The following is a 16,550-nucleotide window of genomic DNA, read 5'->3' as shown; positions in this document are numbered from 1 at the left end:
CCAACAGCAGCATCATTAATTGAAGGCACTTCCTCCAATTCCCCATAGACAGTTCCCCACTCTGAACCCCATTTCCTTTCAAAGGACTTGTCCTCCTACATCTTTTTTTTTTTTTTTTTCCCACCACCCAGCCCCTCCCTGCAAATCTCCTCCTACATCTTAAACTAGGGCTTGTCCCAAGAGGAACACCCCTCCTCTCTCATCCACTTCATCCAATGCTGCCACCTCTGTAGCTGCCCAATGTAGCCAGTGTTCCCTCCTTCCACCTTGGCACTCTGTGGGTCATTGTCCCCACCTCCTGCTGACCCTGCTGGCTCCTCTGTATTCCCAGAGCTTTGGTTACTCTTAGCTTCTTCTTCCTCTACCCTACCCCATCACTGTTTCTCTCTATCAAAGCACCTCATTGCCCCAGCCCCAGAGAAGGTTCCTGTAGTGGATCAATGTCCTTGATCGATGGCACGTGTTGGGAAATGGACCTTTGTACCATACAGTCAAAAGTATGCTCAATGATGCCAGTGTCTTGCTTGTGTTTGAAATGTCTTCTTTAGGAGAGAGCAGGCGTGTGAAGTCAGTCGCCCCCATGGTCCTTGGCAGCAGAAGGTGGGGTCATGGCTTGTCTTTTGAGCAGGTGGCACCCATTACTGCCTGTGGGTTTGTGGGAGCCAGGGGCAACAGAAAAAGGCAAACAATAGCCTTGTGTTGGACTGGGGAAAGAGCATAATAGTTATGTAAACAACTTTAATGCTTGAGACTCAGACCTTCAAGGTTCAGTGTCCAGCACCACTACAAGCCAGAGCTGAGCAGTGCTCTGGTTAAATTCCACTTATAGGTGGGACTTAAACAAAGACAGGGGAGTCGGGTGGTAGTGCAGTGGATTAAGTACAGGTGGCATAAAACGCAAGGACCTGCATAAGGATCCTGATTCGAGCCCCCGGCTCCCCACCGACAGGGGAGTCACTTCACAGGTGGTGAAGCAGGTCTGCAGGTGTCTATCTTTCTCTCCCCTCTCTGTCTTCCCCTCCTCTCTCCATTTCTCTCTGTCCTATCCAAACAATGACGACATCAATAACTACAACAATTTAAAAAAAAAAAAGGGCAACAAAAGGGAATAAGTATTTTTTAAATCTTTAGAAAGAAAGGGAGAGAAAGGAAGGAAGGAAGAAAGAAAGGAAGGAAGGAAGGAAGGAAGGAAGGAAGGAAGGAAGGAAGGAAGGAGAAAACCGAAAGGGAAACTTGGATTGGGTTTGATGTATTGCATCAAAACAAAGGATTATGGGGAAGGAGGACAGAGAGGAAGCTGGTGTCCTGGTCCCTGACTGTGGAGAAGAAGCGAAGTTGGGGGTCAGAGTGTTTGTAGACGCCTATCCTGGGGAGATGAGAAATTGTACCTTGTTCCAACTGCTGTAATATAAACCATTTACCTCCCAATAAAAATATTGAAAGAGAGAGTCAGGCGGTAGCGCAGTGGGTTAAGCGTGTGTGGCGCAAAGCGCAAGGACCAGTATAAGGAGCCCAGTTCAAGCCCCCAGCTCCCCACCTGCAGGGGAGTCACTTCACAGGCAGTGAAGCAGGTTTGCAGGTGTCTATCTTTCTCTTCCCTGCTCTGTTTTCCCCTCCTCTCTCTATTTCTCTCTGTCCTATCCAACAATGATGACATCAATAACAACAATAATAACTACAACAATAAAAAATGAGGGCAACAAAAAGGAAATAAATAAATATTTAAAAAAATATATTAAAAGAGAAAAAAAAAGATAGCCTGGTGTTCCCTGAATATCACACTCCTGGACACCACCTCTTAAGATAGTGGAGTCACCTAAGTACATATTTATGAGGTGGGCAGCTGTCAGAAGGGTGTTTGGGGCACAGAAGTGCACCTGTTACAGCTGGTGGTGTTTTCTGGAGGGGTGTAGAGTGCAGCCCATGGTCAGTCAGGAGTGGCTCAGTACCCTGCTCCCAGGGTCCTGAGCCTATCCTCTGTTCTACATGTTTCTCGGGGGGTGAATGGGTTATCAGGCTTGGTGTTAACAGTCTCATTATCACAGATTGGGGTGTCTGCTCCTTTGCTGAACTGTGTTTGTGTGCTTGCAGTTGACCTGACGTCCTTCGTGACCCACTTTGAATGGGACATGGCCAAATACCCCGTGAAGCAGCCGCTGGTGGGTGTGGTGGACACACTAGCAAAGGTAGGAGAAGGCTCCTTCCGGGGACAAATAGGATTCTGTGACAGGGGACATCTGACTCTTGGGGAGGGTCTCCAGGGCATTTGGAGCCCGGCAGAGTGGGAAGTTGCTTTTCAGGAGCCGGAGGCTGGAGGCTGGGGCACGAGCCTTGTGGAGTGACCTCGGATCAAGTTCCCTTTCCCTCTGTTTCCATCACTCTTACCCACATGGGCCTCTGAGATGGGGCCTTTCACATTTTCCCAATGTTAGGGCAGGTTGGGAAAAGGAGGAAGCCACTCCCTGCCCTCTGGGGCTCCTCTTCTTCTTCTAGCGTTTGCCCTTCTTCCGTAGCCAGTCAACAGCGTCAGGTTGAGCCTGATGTAAAGTTTCGAGACCTCCTTTGAATCTGGATGGGTGGCAGTCGTTGACTATGTGGGTCATAGTCTGGAGCCGCAGGGGCAGTTCGGGTCGTCTCTGGCTCCCCAGCGATGGAACATAGCGGCGCACCGGCCATGGCCTGTTCGATAGTGATTGAGGAGGGCCCAATCATAACGTGCTAGGTCAAAGCCGGGTTGACGCTTGCAGGGGTCTGTGATGGCTCCTCTCATGTTGCCCCATAACCTGATGGGGTGTCTGTACCTCTCCAGACCTTCCCTTGGCAGCTCTCTGAGCTCTCTGTGGGTTCAGACTCTAGGCCATTCAGTGCACTCCACTCATGGGCCTTTAGAAAAGTAGGTGGTGGCTGACCCTGTAGAACACACACATTAACATATGTAAAGAGCCAGGTTCAAGCCTCATCCCCACCTTCAAGGGGAAGCTTCATGAGTGGTGGAACAATGCTGGATAAGTTTCTCTCCTGTGAACCTAGCACTCCCACTCCCAGAGGGAGGATATACTGGATCAAACTCTGTTTCCAAGTCCTAACTCCACCAGACATTGATGGAAGCCACCACCCTAGGACGGGCATGGCTCTGAGGTACCTGGGACAACAGTAAGACCTCCTGAGGGGCAACCCCTTCTCTCTGGCCTCCAGTTCTGCCTTTGTGAGCAAAAACATGAAGGTCCAAATTTTTGAGGGTAGATGTGACTCGCAGAGGGGTGATCCCTGGCTAGAACTCTGAGATTTAGTTCTGCCACTGTCTGTCCTCCCTTCCTGTCACCATACACTAGGTCCTTGACTTGTCACAGCTCCTGTTGGCCTCAGGTGCCTGGGAGGGAGCATCAGCTAGGCAGGGAACAAAGCTTCCCCATTGTCTGGGCAGACAGCAGAACCACCCAGGTGTGGCTGGGCAATTTGGGTGAAGGAGGTGGCCTCTGAGACCCGTCCTCACACAGCCCTGTCTCTGTAGGTCCGGGTGGGGCCCCGAGGCTCTGGAATCTGGGTGCAGCTCTTGGGACACCTCTTACCTCACAGAGGCCCCAGCCTCTCTGGGGACAATCAGCCAGTGACTGTGGAAGGCCCTGTAAAGAGGGGCTGTCCGGAGCCCCTGTGCCAGGTGTGGCAGGCACCCTGGGGGAGAACTGTTGTACTCACAGTGCCCCCAGACACTAGACGCTGTGCCCTGCCCTCCACTAGGCGTGGGGTGCCAGGCAGGGCCCCTGAGCATTCCGAGTCAATCTGGGACAATGCTGGTCTGTCTTGGGGGAGTCTTGCCCAGTGACAAATACCCTCTGGAAAGCATCAGGGTATGGCCCTAAAGGGAACCCAGCAGAAGTGGAGGACAGGACCTGGCTCCTTTCCAGCCCAGGGAATCAACTGAAGGGGGACTTGGGCAGGAAAGTGAGTTCAGGAGAAGGTGCCCATTCTGGTGGTATGGCTATAGGCCTGAAATCCAGATTTATCAGATTGTCAGAATTGCAGCTTCCTCTCCTTTCAGTCTTTTTTTTATTTTCTTCTTCTTCCTCTTGCTGCCTCATTTTGAGACATTTTTAGGCATCAGCAAAATACAACCCCACTCTGGGGGTTATGCAAGAAGACCTGCAACTGGGGCACCAGAGAACCTAGGTTCAGTCCCCAGCACCACCATAAGCCAGAGCTGAGCAGTGTTCTGGAATAATAATAATAATAATAATAATAATAATAATAATAATAATAATAATACAGTTCTTGTTTGTGAACCAAGCTTGAATTATTCCCTTGAACCTTTCTCAATTAGCTTGAGGTGGTGAGAGACTGAGGACCCTAACCCTTTGAACACCTCTGTACAGAAGAGCTCTCATTACTTCTATTTCTTCCACCGTTTCCCCTCCTTATATAGTTTTTCCTCATTGGGGGGATTAGTGTTCTACAGTTGACAGTCAAAGACAGTAATTGGTACATGTGTAACATTTCTCAGTTTTCTACAGAACATTCTAACCCTCCACCTAGGTCCTCCCCATCATGTTCCAGGACCTGAGCACTCCCCTCTGTCCCCTGCCCCAGAGTCTTTTACTTTGGTGGAATATACCAACTCTTTATACTTTTATGTAGACTGTCATTAAGCCACTTCCCTGCCCTGACCCCCTTTTTGTGACAGAGAAGTTAGAGAGAGAGAAAGAGATCACAACACCAAAGCTTCCTTTAATGCAGTGGGGGCCAGACTTTGACCTGGGTCACTCACTGGGTCAGCACCACTCAAGTGAGCTGTTTTACCAGCCCTATATAACCTTTTCTATAGTTACTTTTATTTTTATTTTATTTATTTTTATTTTTTATTATCTTTATTTATTGGATAGAGATAGCCAGAAATCGAGAGGGTAGGGGAAACAGAGGGAGAGAGACAGAGAGATACCTGCAGCCCTACTTCACCACTTGCAAAGCTTTCCCTCTGCAGGTGGGGACTGAGGGCTCGAACCCAGAACCTTGAGCACTGTAACATGTACGCTCAACCAGGTGCGCCACCACCCGGTCCCTTATTTTTTTAACCAGAACACTGCTCAGCTCTGGCTTATGGTGGTGCTGGGGACTGAACCCGGGACGTCAGAACCTCAGGCATGCAAGTCTTGTATAACCACTATGCTGTCTCCCCAGCCCTAATCATTGTTATTTTATTGCTACTGGGGCCTCACATATGTGCAATTTTGCTGTCCCTCGTAGACTTTTCAATTTTTTTTTTTTTTGATGTTAGGCAGAGAGAGAGAGAGAGAGAGAGAGAAAGCAGGAAAGGCACCACAGCACTGCTCACCATTCCATTCATGGAGTTTACCGAGGCTTCCACATGGTGCTGGAGGCTTGAACCCAGGTCTCTACACACAGTGAAGTGTTCGCTGTAGCTGGTGAGCCATCTCCTCCCCCTGCCTATGGGCATTTTGGTAGGTAGTAATCCTCTCCTGTTTGAGATAGGGGTGCTGGTTGAGAAGTTCAGTAGCTGTTCCAGGGTCCATGGGCTCCTCACCCTGTGCTGGAAATGTAGGTCTTGGTTGTACCATCCGTGGGCACCACTACTGCTAAAAGCCTGAGCTATCTCCGTGCAGGGACTTTGTTATCTGAGGCCAGCCGGACAGAGAGTCTGGGTGCTGGCTCCCCACATATCCTGCTCTGGGAATACAAGTGACACGCCAGTCCTGGCTGAGGTCTTATTCTTTCAGTGGAAGGTCTGAGTCTGTTAACTGGAGGCGCGGAGGCACTGCACCATCCATCAGGCTGTGAGGTGTCCAGGCAGGTCTGAATCTGAACAGCCCAGTGCTGACCCCAGGCAGCCCTGGGTCCTTCCAGCAGTCACAGTGAGCCTGCCTGTGTCCCTTAAACAAGAATGCAGGACAAGCAGCCTCTGCACACAGTGTGGCAGCATCTCAGTCTCAGGGGCTAGCTGGTGGTGCATCTGGTAGCACACCCAGTATATATGAGAGGAACATTGGTTCAAGCCCCCCCATTGCCACGTATGGTGGGGGAAGCTTCATGAGTGATGGAGCAGTGTTGGCAGATGTCTCTCTTCTCTCTTTCTCTCTCCCTCTTTTTTTTCTTCCAGGGTTATCACTGGGGTTCAGTGCCTGCACTATGAATCCACTGCTCCTGGAAGCCATGTTTTCCTTTTGTTGCCCTTGTTATTTATCATTGTCATTATTGTTGTTGTTATTGCTGTCGTTGTTGGACAGGACAGAGAAATGGAGAGAGGAGGGGAAAACAGAGAGGGAGAAAGATAGACACCTGCAGACCTGCTTCACCGCTTGTGAAGCTACCCCCCTGCCCCTCTCTCCCTCTCTGTCTTCCATCCTCCATAAAAAAAAAAATATTTTAAAAAGGTGGGGGGCTGCCCAGGCGGTGGCGCACCTGGTTAAGCGCACACATTACAGTGTGCAAGGACCCAGGTCCAAGCCCCTGATCCCTACCTGCAGGGGGAAAAGCTTCAGGAGTGGTGAAGCAGGGCTGCAGTTGTCTGTCTCCATTTCCCCTCTCAATTTCTCTCTCTGTCCAATAGCAAATAAAATAAATAAATAATGGGAGTCGGGCTGTAGCTCAGAGGGTTAAGTGCAGGTGGCACAAAACACAAGGACTGGCATAAGGATCCCGGTTCGAGCCCTGGCTCCCCACCTGCAGGGGAGTTGAAGCACAGGCGGTGAAGCAGGTCTGCAGGTGTCTATCTTTCTCTCCCCCTCTCTGTCTTCCCCTCCTCCCTACATTTCTCTCTGTCCTATCCAACAACGACGACATCAATAACTACAACAATAAAACAACAAGGGCAACAAAAGGGAATAAATAAATAAATATAAAATAAAATTTAAAATAAATAAATAAACGATAAAAAAATTTTAATTGCCCCACCTGCAGAGTGAAAGCTTCACAAGTGGTGAAGCAGTGATGCAGGTATCTTATTTTCCCTCTCCCTCTCTGCCTTTTCCTTCCCTCTCAATTTCTTTCTGTCTCTATCCAACAAAAATAAATAAGTAAATAAGTTATCAAAAAAAGAAATCTATTTCAAAATTTGGCCACCAGCAATGCTGGAGTTGTGCAGACACTGAACTCCAGTGATAATCTTGGTGGCAAAAAGGAAAAAAAGAGAAGAGGAAAGAAAGGCTCCTGGTCTCCCCAGAGGAACAGCCAGAGGTTGGTGGGGACCTGCACCTCTTGGGGGCAGTCTCTCGGGGTGCAGGCCCTCACCTGAAGCAACTCTGAGGGCTGTTGGGGGGCATTCCAGGAGACCTCGGGGCTTCTGTCTGTCACACCCACCTTCAGACATGGGACATGCCAGTAGGTCATGCAATGAGAAGGAGTGGAACCAGGAGGCTTTGGTTCTGGCGAGCCTGTGCCCGTGCTAGTCGCCCTGCCCAGAATCACAGTGGGCTGGTGCCCATGAACAACCAGAAAACTTGACCTTCCTCAACAAAACTTGACCTTCCTAAACACGTCTTGGGTAGCTGTCCTGTCTGGGCTGTGCTAGCTCACAGTACCCACATGGCACAAAGCCCACAAGCCGAGCCTGTCAGGAGCAGAGGCTGGCATTCAGGTCTGAGCCTCCCTCACTGCTTCCAAAGCCCCAGTTTTCACTGGCACCCCAAATCCCCTCTGTGATTTTGTCATTGGCTAGTGGCATAAGGATGGTACAGGATTTTATTTGTTTATGTACTTGATTATGTTTCCTTTTATTTTGGACATGTCCCACTCAAAGTGAATCATAAAGGATGTGTCTCAAGTGGTGAAGCAGTGCTGTGGTGGTGTCCTCTCTCTCTTTCTCTCCCCACCCTCCATCTCCATCTACAAAAAAGTTGTCTTCTGGAAGCAGAAGAATCATTCAAGCTTAGAGCCCCAGTGATAACCAAAACCAAGACAAACTCTCAAGTCGTTCCGATCTTCCAGAATTCCCCTTAATACGTGATCCTTGAAATCTGACTTACCAGCTGCCATGTACTGCTCTGTGCATCACTTGATTTATGAAGCATAAAAATTTCTTCCAGGCCAGTGGTGAGCACTTTAAGATATCTGTGAATGTGGGAACAGAAGAGAAAAATGGGAGGTGTGCTCTTTCTCTCTAGGAGCCTTGGGAACCCCCACTCCCACCATGCAACCCACTGATGCCACATATGAAGCTACAGCAGACCCTCAAATAATATCCTTACTCTCAGTGTCATTTCTCATTTCTGGAGTTGTGTGGAGAAAGTCAGTTCCGCCTAACCTTGGATGAAGTATACTCTAGGGCCTACTTTTTGCATCAAGTTCAAATTTCCGAGGATGTCTGGATGACAGAAACTAGGACTTGCTGTGCTTAGTCCATTTTTCCAGTACCCACAATGGAGGTGTTGTATTTCGCTGAACCAATTTCATGTTTGTGGATTCTGTAATTTTTTCATTAATTTGCAATATTCTAGATAGGGAGAAAGATACTTTGCAGCACTGCTTTACTCCTTGTAAAGCTTCCCCCCAGCAGTTGAAGACTGGGGCCTTGAACCCAGGTCTCTGCACATGGTAATGTGTGTACTCAGTCAGGTACATCACTGCCTGGTCCTGGTTTGCAATATTCTAAGGTTTGAGGAGCATATCTCTGCACTCACATGCACCGGATATCCTCACTACACTCTCCAGAACTCCTATGTCATCACACCAAGACATCTTCTGCCAGTCTCCCTCTGTCCTCCTTGCATCTCCCAATAACCACAGGATTTTTTTCAGAAAGACAGTCTCCAATTAATCCCGGGAGGACCTAGGGAATAGCTCAGTGGTCAAGCACAGGGCTTGCAAGATTGTGTCCCCTAGGCCATCCGACCAGTGAGTTTACAGAGTTGGACAGTGCTCTGATCTTCAAATCATGGAGCACTGAGGGGCTCCTAGGAGAGCCACCGGTGTCTGGGGTGGGGCCTCTGACTTTGCAAGTGGGGGTGTTAGTTCCTTTGCTGCCTCCCATGGGTTTACTGTGGGACTGTGTTGGGGAGCCTGGTGAGCAGGGAGATCTGCAGAGGCTGTCCCTACAAACAGAAGGGGCCCACCGATTGCTCCATGGTATTTAAGGAGCACCTGCAGCCATTGTGGGAAAGGGTGGACCAACTCTTATGACTTCGTGGCTTTCTCAAATAGCAACTGGCACAGATTGAGACAGATCTCAAGTCCCGGACAGCTGCCTACAACACTCTGAAGACCAACCTGGAGAACCTGGAGAAGAGATCCATGTGAGTGTCCGCTCCTGGCCTCTGAGTCCAGCTGGGGCAGGGCTTCCAGCTGGGCTGCCCACATGACTTTCAGTCTGCTGGCTCATCCAGGGCCTGTGTCTTAGAGAGACAGACAGACAGACAGACCCAGTACTCCTGCCTCTGTCCAGGAGCTGTGTGCCATGAGAAGGAGGATCTGGGGCTGGGGATAGATAGCATAATGGTTATGCAAAAGAGAATCTCATGCCTGAGGCTCCAAAGTCCCAGGTTTAATCCTAACCCCCCACCCCCAACCCCCACACACACCACCATAAACCAGAGCTGAGCAATAATTGGTTTAAAAAACAAACAAACAAACAAACAACAACAACAAACCAGGATCTGGAGCAGATAAGTCAGCAGAGGGACAAAGAATGATGTTATTCCTCCCTCCTGCTAGCCTCTCCCTGGCCACTGAGGCCACTTGGGGTGCACCCCAGTCTCCTGTAGAAGCTCTGTCAAGGTTGCTCTCTGCAAAGGCAGCAGGAGGCTGACTATCAGAGACTGGCCCAGCAGAGGGTGGTGGGCTCTGGTAGCCCAGTGGAGAGCACCGTTCAGCTCCAGCTAATGGTGGAGCTTGGGATTGAACCTGGGACCTCAGAGCCTTGGGCATGAAAGTCTTTTTTGCAGAATCATTATTCTATCTCCCCAGTCCTTTTGTTTATTTAAAAAATGTATTTATTATCTATTTACTAGATAGATAGATAGAAAGAGAGAAAGAAAGAAAGAAAGGAAGGAAGGAAGAAAGAAAGAAAGAGAGAAAGAAAGAAGGAAAGAAGGAGACCACAGCACTGAAAACTTCTCCAGTGTGGGTTGTGCACATGGCAAAGCAGTTCACTGTCCAAGTGAGCTATTCTGCCGATGCTGGGTTTCCTTTCTTTCTTTCTTTCTTTCTTTCTTTCTTTCTTTCTTTCTTTCTTTCTTTTTTCTTTCTTTCTTTCTTTCTTTCTTTTAAAATTAAGATTGATGTCTTCAAATTTTAAGTCTCCTTTTCTTCCTCATTGTCCTTACACCTTCTCTCCCCCTCCCCTTCTTCTTTTTCCTTATCTTCTTTTTTCCCCAGAGCACTGCTCAGCTCTAGCTTATGGTGGTGCTGGGGGATTGAACCTGGGATTTCAGAGCCTCAGGCAGGAAAGTCTTTTGCAGAACCACTATGCTGTCTCCCCCTCTCCCCCACGTCTTGACCCATTTGCTTGTAGGACAGCCTCGATCCACATGCTAAAGATACTGTGGGTCTCACACGGATGAAAAGGACTCTGAGGAGGGAGGGGAAGAGAGGGGGTTGGGGTGCTCTGGGGTCCTGGTACATGATGGTGAAGAAGGACCTAAGGTGGGGTGAGGATGTTTTGCAGACACCTGTCATGGTAAGATGAGAGAATGCACCCGTGTGCCAACAACTGTATAGTAACCACTGCCTCCCCAATAGAGTGATTTTTTTTTTAAAAAAAGATACTATATCCCCAACACAGGTTCCACTGGGCATGTAGAAAGCTATTTCAGGTCAGTGTCCCCTGGCTGCCAGGCCTGTAAGGTGTCGAGTGAAACAGAACACTATCAGGTCCTCCATGCAGACAGCCACTTGAGCCAGCCGCTTTGTTGACACTTGAGTAACTCAAGTTACCCGCGGCCTGCTGTGTTCCCTCTCAGTAGTCGGTGGCTCTTGGGGCAGCGCAGGGGAGTGAGGTGTTACGTTCGATAGTTCACAGGAGACAGGTGACAGCTCCCGTGGCCCCGCCAGGCCCAGCTATTCCAGTTTCTACACAAAGAGCCTGTCCCAGTGCCACCTCCCTCCTGCCCCTTCTGTCCCAGGACTTGTGTGCTGTGGTGTGCATCCCCCCAGCCCAGGCCCCCTCTGCCTCAGTTTACCTTGCTGCTGCTGCTGCTCACAACCCTTTGTCTCACCTGGGTCCAGGGGAAACCTCTTCACGAGGACACTGAGTGATATTGTGAGCAAAGAAGACTTTGTGTTGGATTCTGAGTACCTCATCACACTTCTGGTCATCGTCCCCAAGTAAGTGGGGTTGGGATCTAGACCTTTGTGGGTGAGCACAGAAGGGAATTGGCCTTGGCAGACAGAAGGAACACGAACCCTATAGGGCAGCTGTGTGGGTGGCAACAGGAGCAGGAGATGGTGCTTGTGGTGGTACCAGCAGTGAGAGGATAGGCCATTTTGTGGGCGATGGCCACCGATAATCATTTATTTCTTATTATCCTTGGTCCCAAGGCTGGAGAAGTCAGCTGGCTTGCCCCAGGGGGAGTTTCCAGGACATCACAGGATGTTTGTAGGTTCTTCCTATTCCCTGCCTTGCTCACCCCATTTTCTTGGGAAAAGGGGTGTCCAACTTCCTCAGCTCTCAGGCTACCCCCACAGACTTTCCTGCAAAAAACACTGAGTGTTTTGTTTTTATTTCCACAGACAGAGCTACACGCAATGGCAAAAAACCTACGAGTCCCTCTCAGACATGGTGGTCCCTCGGTCGACCAAGTAAGTCAACCCCCAGATAGGTCCTGGGGTCCCTGGAGGGCATGTGCAGGTGCTCTGGGTCACTCAAAACCAGATGTGGCCAAGCTGATGTCACCTTCAACCTACACACACACACACACACACACACACACACACACACACACACACGTCCCTCTGAAACCCCTTGTCTAACATAGCCAGGCTCTTAGTCACATGGCTGACTTCCTTCAGCTTCAGAGCTCCACTTCCCTGATGCCTCCTCTGGGAGGCCCACCCTGACCAGCAGGTGGAGGAGATTAAAGGTTAAGAGGAGAATGCCCAAGGGGCCAGGACATAGCTGCACTGTGGTGGCTGCAGAGCTTAGCAGAGGAGCAAGGGTCTCAGCATGTGACCCTGGGGACTAGGTCAGTTGATTAGAGAAGAGATAAAGGCACATATTCCCACCACATCTGGCCCCTGCTGGGAAAACCAGTGCTTCACACAGCGGCAGGAATGAATCTTACTCTGGTGTAGAACAGGAGAAGCACGCTGTGCTAGGAAAACATCATGTAATTGCTTACCTACAGTCCAAAGATGAAGAAACCGAAGCTGGGGAAGCCGCTCAGCTGTGGTGGAGTATCCGACAAGCATGCTGAGATTCCTGTTTCTGTCCCTGTAGTCACATGTATTGGAATGGGGCTCGGGATTCTCTTTCTCATAGGAAACTCTCTCACATATAATAGTAAATCTTAAAACATTTTAAGCAGCCTGGGAGGTGGTGCAGGGGGTAAAGTGTTGAACCCTCAAGCATGAGGTTCCCTATTGTGTGTGTGTGCTTTTTAAATTATACTGCTACTTAATGATTAGAAACAGGGAGAAATTAAGAGGGGTGGAGAAGATAAGAGAGGGAAAGAGACAGAGAGACACCTGCATCCTGCTTTACCATTCATGAAGCTTTCCCCCTGCAGGTGGGACCAGGGGCTTGAACCTGGGTCCTTGCGCACTGTAATGTGTGCGCTTTACTAGGTGTGTCACCGCTGAATCCCCTGAGGCTCCATGTTTAATCCCTGGCATTGAATGTGCCAGAGTGATGTTCTTCTGGTTTGCTCCTCCCACCCTACAAATAAATAAATACATCTTAAAAATTTTAATTATTTATTTTTGTGCTACCAAGGTTATCATTGGGGCTTGGTGTCTGAATGTCTTCACTGATCTCAGTGACCATTTTGTTTCCTTTTAATAGAGGGTGAGAGACAGAGAGAGATAGGAAGAGAGAAGAGAGAAGAGGTGGTTGTGTGCTACTCCACTGCTCATAAAGCTTCTCCCCTGCAAGTGGGGACTTGGATCCTGAACCCAGGTCTGCACATGGGAACTGACCACCATCTGGCCTACCCATATTTTATTTTTTTTTCTGATTTTTTTTTGGATAGGACAGTGAGAAATTAAGAGGGAGAGTGAAAGATAGACACCCACAGACCTGCTTCACTGCTTGTGAAATGCCCCCTTGCAAGTGGGGAGCCAGGGCCTCAAACCAGGATCCTTGTGTGGGTCCTTATGCTTCCTACTATGTGTGCTTAACCTGGTGCACCACCACCCAGTCCCCACCCCCTGATTTTTTTAATGGATGAAATGAATTCCCATATGATTTGGACCTATGTAGGGGTGGGCAGAATAAAATTATAGGGAGCTTGAAGATGACCTCAGGGCAGAGAGGGGGCTGCAGCTCAGGAGGGACCCCTGGGGGGGGGCCTGGTGTCAAGCCTAGCCAACAAATGCTTCTCTCCAACAGACTGATTGCCGAGGACAATGAGGGTGGCCTCTTCACCGTGACTCTGTTTCGGAAAGTGATCAACGATTTCAAAACCAAAGCCAAAGAAAACAAGTATGAGTCGGATCAGGCCAGTCCTGGGTGTTGTTTCTGTCTGCCCTCCTGGGAGGGGTCTTCACTCACATGGAGGCTTTCTTTCAGTGAAAGCCTCCTGTGTGTTTGCTTTCAGGTTTACTGTCCGTGAGTTTTACTATGATGAGAAAGAAATTAAAAGGGAAAGGGAGGAGATGACCCGATTGCTGTCTGATAAGAAGCAACAATATGTGAGTAGATGCCACAATCTTGGGTGGCCTTTATGTGGGACATGGGCTTCACTCCTCCATCCCTACCACACCCCAGGGGCAATAGGGCCCAGCAAGTCCCCACAGGGGCCATTCCCCTGGGTGCTACCATTTAGGACACCTGTTCCCCTGGGGCTGGGGCTGGGGCTGGGGTTGTGCATGGGAGAGGTGGAGGTAGCGCCTGAGCTGGCAGACAGCCTGCAGGATGTGTTTCTATATGACATCTGTCATGTGCCCTGTCCTCCTAGGACAGGGAGGGCCTCTTAGCTCCACTTTGAGTGTGAGAACTTGATTAAATGAACATTTCCAGTAGAAGAGGGCCCTGACTGGCTCCCCAACTGGGCAGACCAGGCTCCATGCAGTTCCACCCCTTCCAGAGAGAAGGACTGGTGTGTCACCGACGTCCCTGGTGGTGTGACTTCCAGGCTGAGGTGACACCCTCCCTCACCTTCACAGTTACTTTAGCAAAGTGTGTGTGCTTGTCCTTGAGACTTCCAACAGCAGCCACTCAGCCACGCCAAACCTCCCCTGTGAAGGCAGCTCAGCCCCAGAATGAACTGACCAGACTTTGAATCCTGAGGTGTAATCCATGGTGTAGCCTGGGGCAGGCCGCTCTGCCGCCCTGGGAAACAGACACATCCAAGATGTAGTGCCCCCAGCTGTGGCTGGGTCAAGCCAGGTGGCTGGGTGGGGTTCTGGGTACTCTTTGCCCCACGCCCTGGGGGAAGGTTGCAGAAGCTCTTGCCAGTACAGCCTCTAGTGATGAAGAGGGTAGGAGGAATGAGTAGAATGTCCTCCAGGCCCTGGTGAGAGACTGTGTAAATACAGAGCTGTAAGTATGTGCTTTTCTGTGGCACTGAGTGCTTCCTGTGGGGTGAGTGTTTGCTCCCCGGCCTCCTCCAGCATCGAACAGGGGTTTCTGCACGTCCAGCTGCACCTCTTGGAGTCAATGGCCTTTTTTTTTTTACAGGGACTCCAGATAAGCTGTACCTGCTTTGGGGTTCTTCAAATGGGCTTCTCAGGGACCCACTGGATTGGCCCATCCCTCCTTAGAGGAGGAAAGGGGAATGGATCATGTGGAAGTGCAGAATGAGGATCTTTTTTTGGGGGGTGGTGGTGGTGGTCAGGGGCTAAGGTGCCTGGGACCAAAGCCATGGTCCCTGGTGGAGATGGTGCACATTCTTTACTATTGGGCTAATAATCTAGCCCTGCCTTCCCCATCAAGGATTTAAGAAAATGATTTACTTATTCATTAAAGAGAGGGTCTGGGGGGTTGTATTGTTATGTGGAAAACTGAGAAATGTTATGTGTGTACAAACTATTGTATTTATTGTCAAATGTAAAACATTAATCCCCCAATAAAGGAAAAAAAAATAAAGAGGGTCTAGAGAGACAGCATAAATGTTATACAAGAAGACTTGCATGCCAGAGGCACCAAAAGTACAGGTTCAATCCCCCGTAGTACCGTTAAGCCAAAGTTGAGCATTGTTCTGTTAAAGAAAGCAAGGAAGGAAGGAAGGAAGGAAGGAAGGAAGGAAGGAAGGAAGGAAGGAAGGAAGGAAGGGAAAGAAAGAAGAGGAAGGGAAGAGAGAAAGAAGAGAGAGAAAAAAAAAAACCAGAAGCAGCAGCACTCTGGTACTTTCTTCTTTTTTTTAAATTTTTTAAAATATTTATTTTCCCTTTTGTTGCCCTTGTTGTTTTATTATTGTAGATATTGTTGTTTTTGATACCGTTGTTGTTGGATAGGACAGACAGAAATGGAGAGAGGAGGGGAAGACAGAGAGGGGGAGAGAAAGACAGACACCTGCAGACCTGCTTCACTGCCTGTGAAGCGACTCCCCAGCAGATGGGGAGCCAGGGGCTCGAACCGGGATCCTTCCGCTGGTCCTTGCACTTTGTGTCACCTGCACTTAACCTGCTGCGCTACCTACTGCCCGATTCCCACTCTAGTACTTTCTATCCCAGGGACTGAACTCAGGACTCATGCTCTTGGGTTCAGTGCTTTAATGGTTGCATCACCTCCAGGTCCACCCCACTGGGGTCTGAACCCTCCCCCTGAGTGTGCATATACACGTGTATACATGTGGACATGTGTCTTTAGATGTTTTCTTTTACTTTTTAAAAATTATTTATTTATTGGATAGAGACAGCCAGAAGTCGAGAGGAAAGAGGGTGATAGGGAGAGAGACAGAGAGAAACCTGCAACACTGCTTCACCACTTGCAAAGCTTTCCCTCTGCAGGTGGGGATCAAATCCTTGAATCTGGGTCCTTACACATTATAACATGTGTGCTTAAACAGGTATGCCACCACCCAGCCCTGGACATGTATACACATATTTCTCAGATCCAAAAATCTGTCAGATTTGGGGGTGGATTCTGAGTGTATTCCTTGACCTGAAAGATTGAGCTGGAGCTGGAGCCTGAAGGCCTCAGAGCAGTGTCCATGGCCCCAGATTCCCTGTGGGAAGAAGCAAGCCTTCACCTCTGCTACCCCAAACTCCTGGCTGCCCAATCCTGTTCCCAAGACTCTGCAGTATCTCTGTATGAGAGCCAGAGAATAATGACTTTTCTTTCTTCCTTTTTTATTATTTAATTAATTTTATTTTTGAGAGAGATGCAGAGAAAGACACAGAGAAACACCAAAGCACTGCTCAGCTCTGGCTTATAGTGGTGTGGGGGGATTGAACCTGGGACTTCGGAGCCTCAGGCATGACAGTCTCTTTGCATAACCACTATGCTA

The 16,550-nt window shown here is 49.2% G+C and overlaps 1 protein-coding gene across 6 annotated transcripts in view; it reads left to right on the top strand.

Moving 5' to 3' along the window:
- ATP6V1C2 (ATPase H+ transporting V1 subunit C2) overlaps positions 1 to 16,550 on the top strand; it is a 69,722-nt gene that overhangs the window by 49,208 nt on the left and 3,964 nt on the right. For 4 of the 6 annotated variants that reach the window (XM_060186984.1, XM_060186982.1, XM_060186983.1 and 1 more), the window contains exons 5-11: positions 2,092 to 2,186; positions 9,148 to 9,239; positions 11,170 to 11,268; positions 11,674 to 11,742; positions 13,490 to 13,582; positions 13,698 to 13,791; positions 15,349 to 15,444. In XM_060186984.1, coding sequence (XP_060042967.1) covers positions 2,092 to 2,186; positions 9,148 to 9,239; positions 11,170 to 11,268; positions 11,674 to 11,742; positions 13,490 to 13,582; positions 13,698 to 13,791; positions 15,349 to 15,444 — 638 coding nt within the window. The remainder of the gene's footprint in view (positions 1 to 2,091; positions 2,187 to 9,147; positions 9,240 to 11,169; positions 11,269 to 11,673; positions 11,743 to 13,489; positions 13,583 to 13,697; positions 13,792 to 15,348; positions 15,445 to 16,550) is intronic. The other 2 variants (XM_060186988.1, XM_060186987.1) reach the window with 1 other exon arrangement.

This window comes from Erinaceus europaeus, chromosome 3, assembly GCF_950295315.1.
Source record: "Erinaceus europaeus chromosome 3, mEriEur2.1, whole genome shotgun sequence".
NCBI classification, from domain to species: domain Eukaryota; kingdom Metazoa; phylum Chordata; class Mammalia; order Eulipotyphla; family Erinaceidae; genus Erinaceus; species Erinaceus europaeus.
This window is presented reverse-complemented; position numbering and strand designations above follow the sequence as displayed.